At 35.7% G+C, this 1,515-nt stretch overlaps 1 protein-coding gene across 1 annotated transcript; it reads right to left on the bottom strand.

Annotated features, from left to right (window-relative positions):
• Positions 1-3: 3 nt before the first annotated feature.
• On the bottom strand, positions 4-1,509 carry LOC140966411 (eukaryotic initiation factor 4A-3-like; the record flags this gene model as incomplete). The annotated part of the gene is made up of 4 exons (XM_073426704.1): positions 1,416-1,509; positions 953-1,060; positions 502-621; positions 4-39 (listed from the first exon to the last, which is right to left on the bottom strand). Coding segments are annotated over exons 1-4 (330 nt in total), but the record flags the coding sequence as incomplete, so codon positions are not given.
• Between the last annotated feature and the right edge of the window lie 6 nt (positions 1,510-1,515).

Raw genomic sequence — 1,515 nt, 5'->3', positions numbered from 1 at the left:
GAAATTATTCTCACGCATTTTTGCTGTCAGCCAATCCACCTGTCAAACACATTGAGAAACAACATGAAAACAGTGGAATGAAATGCTCAGCCGAGCAACTATTAATCCCCAACACATGGGTTTTCCATTAAATTTCAAAAGGTTTAGACTGGTAATCAGACATGCCAGTCTTTCCTCTAGCAAAATGCAGATATTAACAAGTACTGTAGGTTCAATCCACGCATAATTCCTATAACCCATGGAGACACTTTTCTAGAATCCACGCAATTAATATTAGCCATCAAGTATGATTTTTCTAAATAATATATTGACAAAATGACAGATCATAAAGGAATATGATAAAATGCAAAATGTGCCAGCAAATTTTTTAATCAGGATTTAGGATGTTTTTAAATAACAAAGGCTTTCAAAAATAAAAATACAAGCAAACTTAATCAGGAAAAACCTTGGTGCCCGAAGTAGCTAATATAGCAAATTATCAAAAAAAAGCCTAAAGGTTACCTTCCTCTTCGTGTTACAGAAGATAACAGCCTGAGTAATAGTGAGGGTATCATACAAATCACAGAGAGTATCAAATTTCCACTCCTCTCTCTCAACCGCAACAAAGAATTGTTTGATGCCCTGTCAAAAGATATAATGACTATTATAAAACAAGAACCAAAACAACAATTTCTGATACATTTTGAGAACCTGGAAAGCCAAGGTCCCTGTTAAGATAGGTGGGACTGCTTGAAGATTTGACATGGAAAATAGAGAGTTTGTTTAATCAATATTTTGAGATTAACAAAGCCAAAATTCTCGTACATTCTTTATTTACCAAAAAGTTGATGAGTTTGAATGAAAATGCATGCTCATAAATCTAGCACTTCCGTTACCCCTACCACCCCTTTCATTTACACCCTTTAGCCCTTAAACAAGAAAATTAATCATGGAATCATGGAAGCGGGACTACCTCCAGAGTCAATTCATCACGCTTTACAAGAATACGAACTGGATCAGTCATGAATTTGCTTGTAATCTCCAGTATCTCATTTGGAAGGGTTGCAGATATCAACACAACCTGAAAAAGCAGTGTGTAAAATTCATAAAATCTGCTCGAAATCAGCACACACAAGCTCTGTGATAAATGATAACAAAGTCATTGTTCATATGCTTGATAGATAGTGCTACAAGACTAAATCAGAAACAAGAACCTCCAGTATAGTTATATCGTCATTCCATGCGTCCGTGGGGTAAAATCCTTAACAGTTTTGTGAGGCAAGGGATGTGTGCCTTTAAGATTTTTTTGCAGGATGTACTGCACAAATTATTCATCTAGTGATAGTTTCAAAAATGTTTGCAAATGCACTACATCAATCATGTATTCGCGTAGACATACTGATTTTTGGTGTCGAGTGGAGGAAGAAATAGAGCACCTGAAGTTCTGGAGGAAGATATCTGTAAACATCATAAATCTGATCCTTAAACCCCCGACTCAGCATTTCATCAGATTCATCCTGATAAAATTTCAAAAAC

This window comes from Primulina huaijiensis, unplaced genomic scaffold (genome assembly GCF_012295235.1).
Source record: "Primulina huaijiensis isolate GDHJ02 unplaced genomic scaffold, ASM1229523v2 scaffold206068, whole genome shotgun sequence".
Classification (NCBI taxonomy): domain Eukaryota; kingdom Viridiplantae; phylum Streptophyta; class Magnoliopsida; order Lamiales; family Gesneriaceae; genus Primulina; species Primulina huaijiensis.
This window is presented reverse-complemented; position numbering and strand designations above follow the sequence as displayed.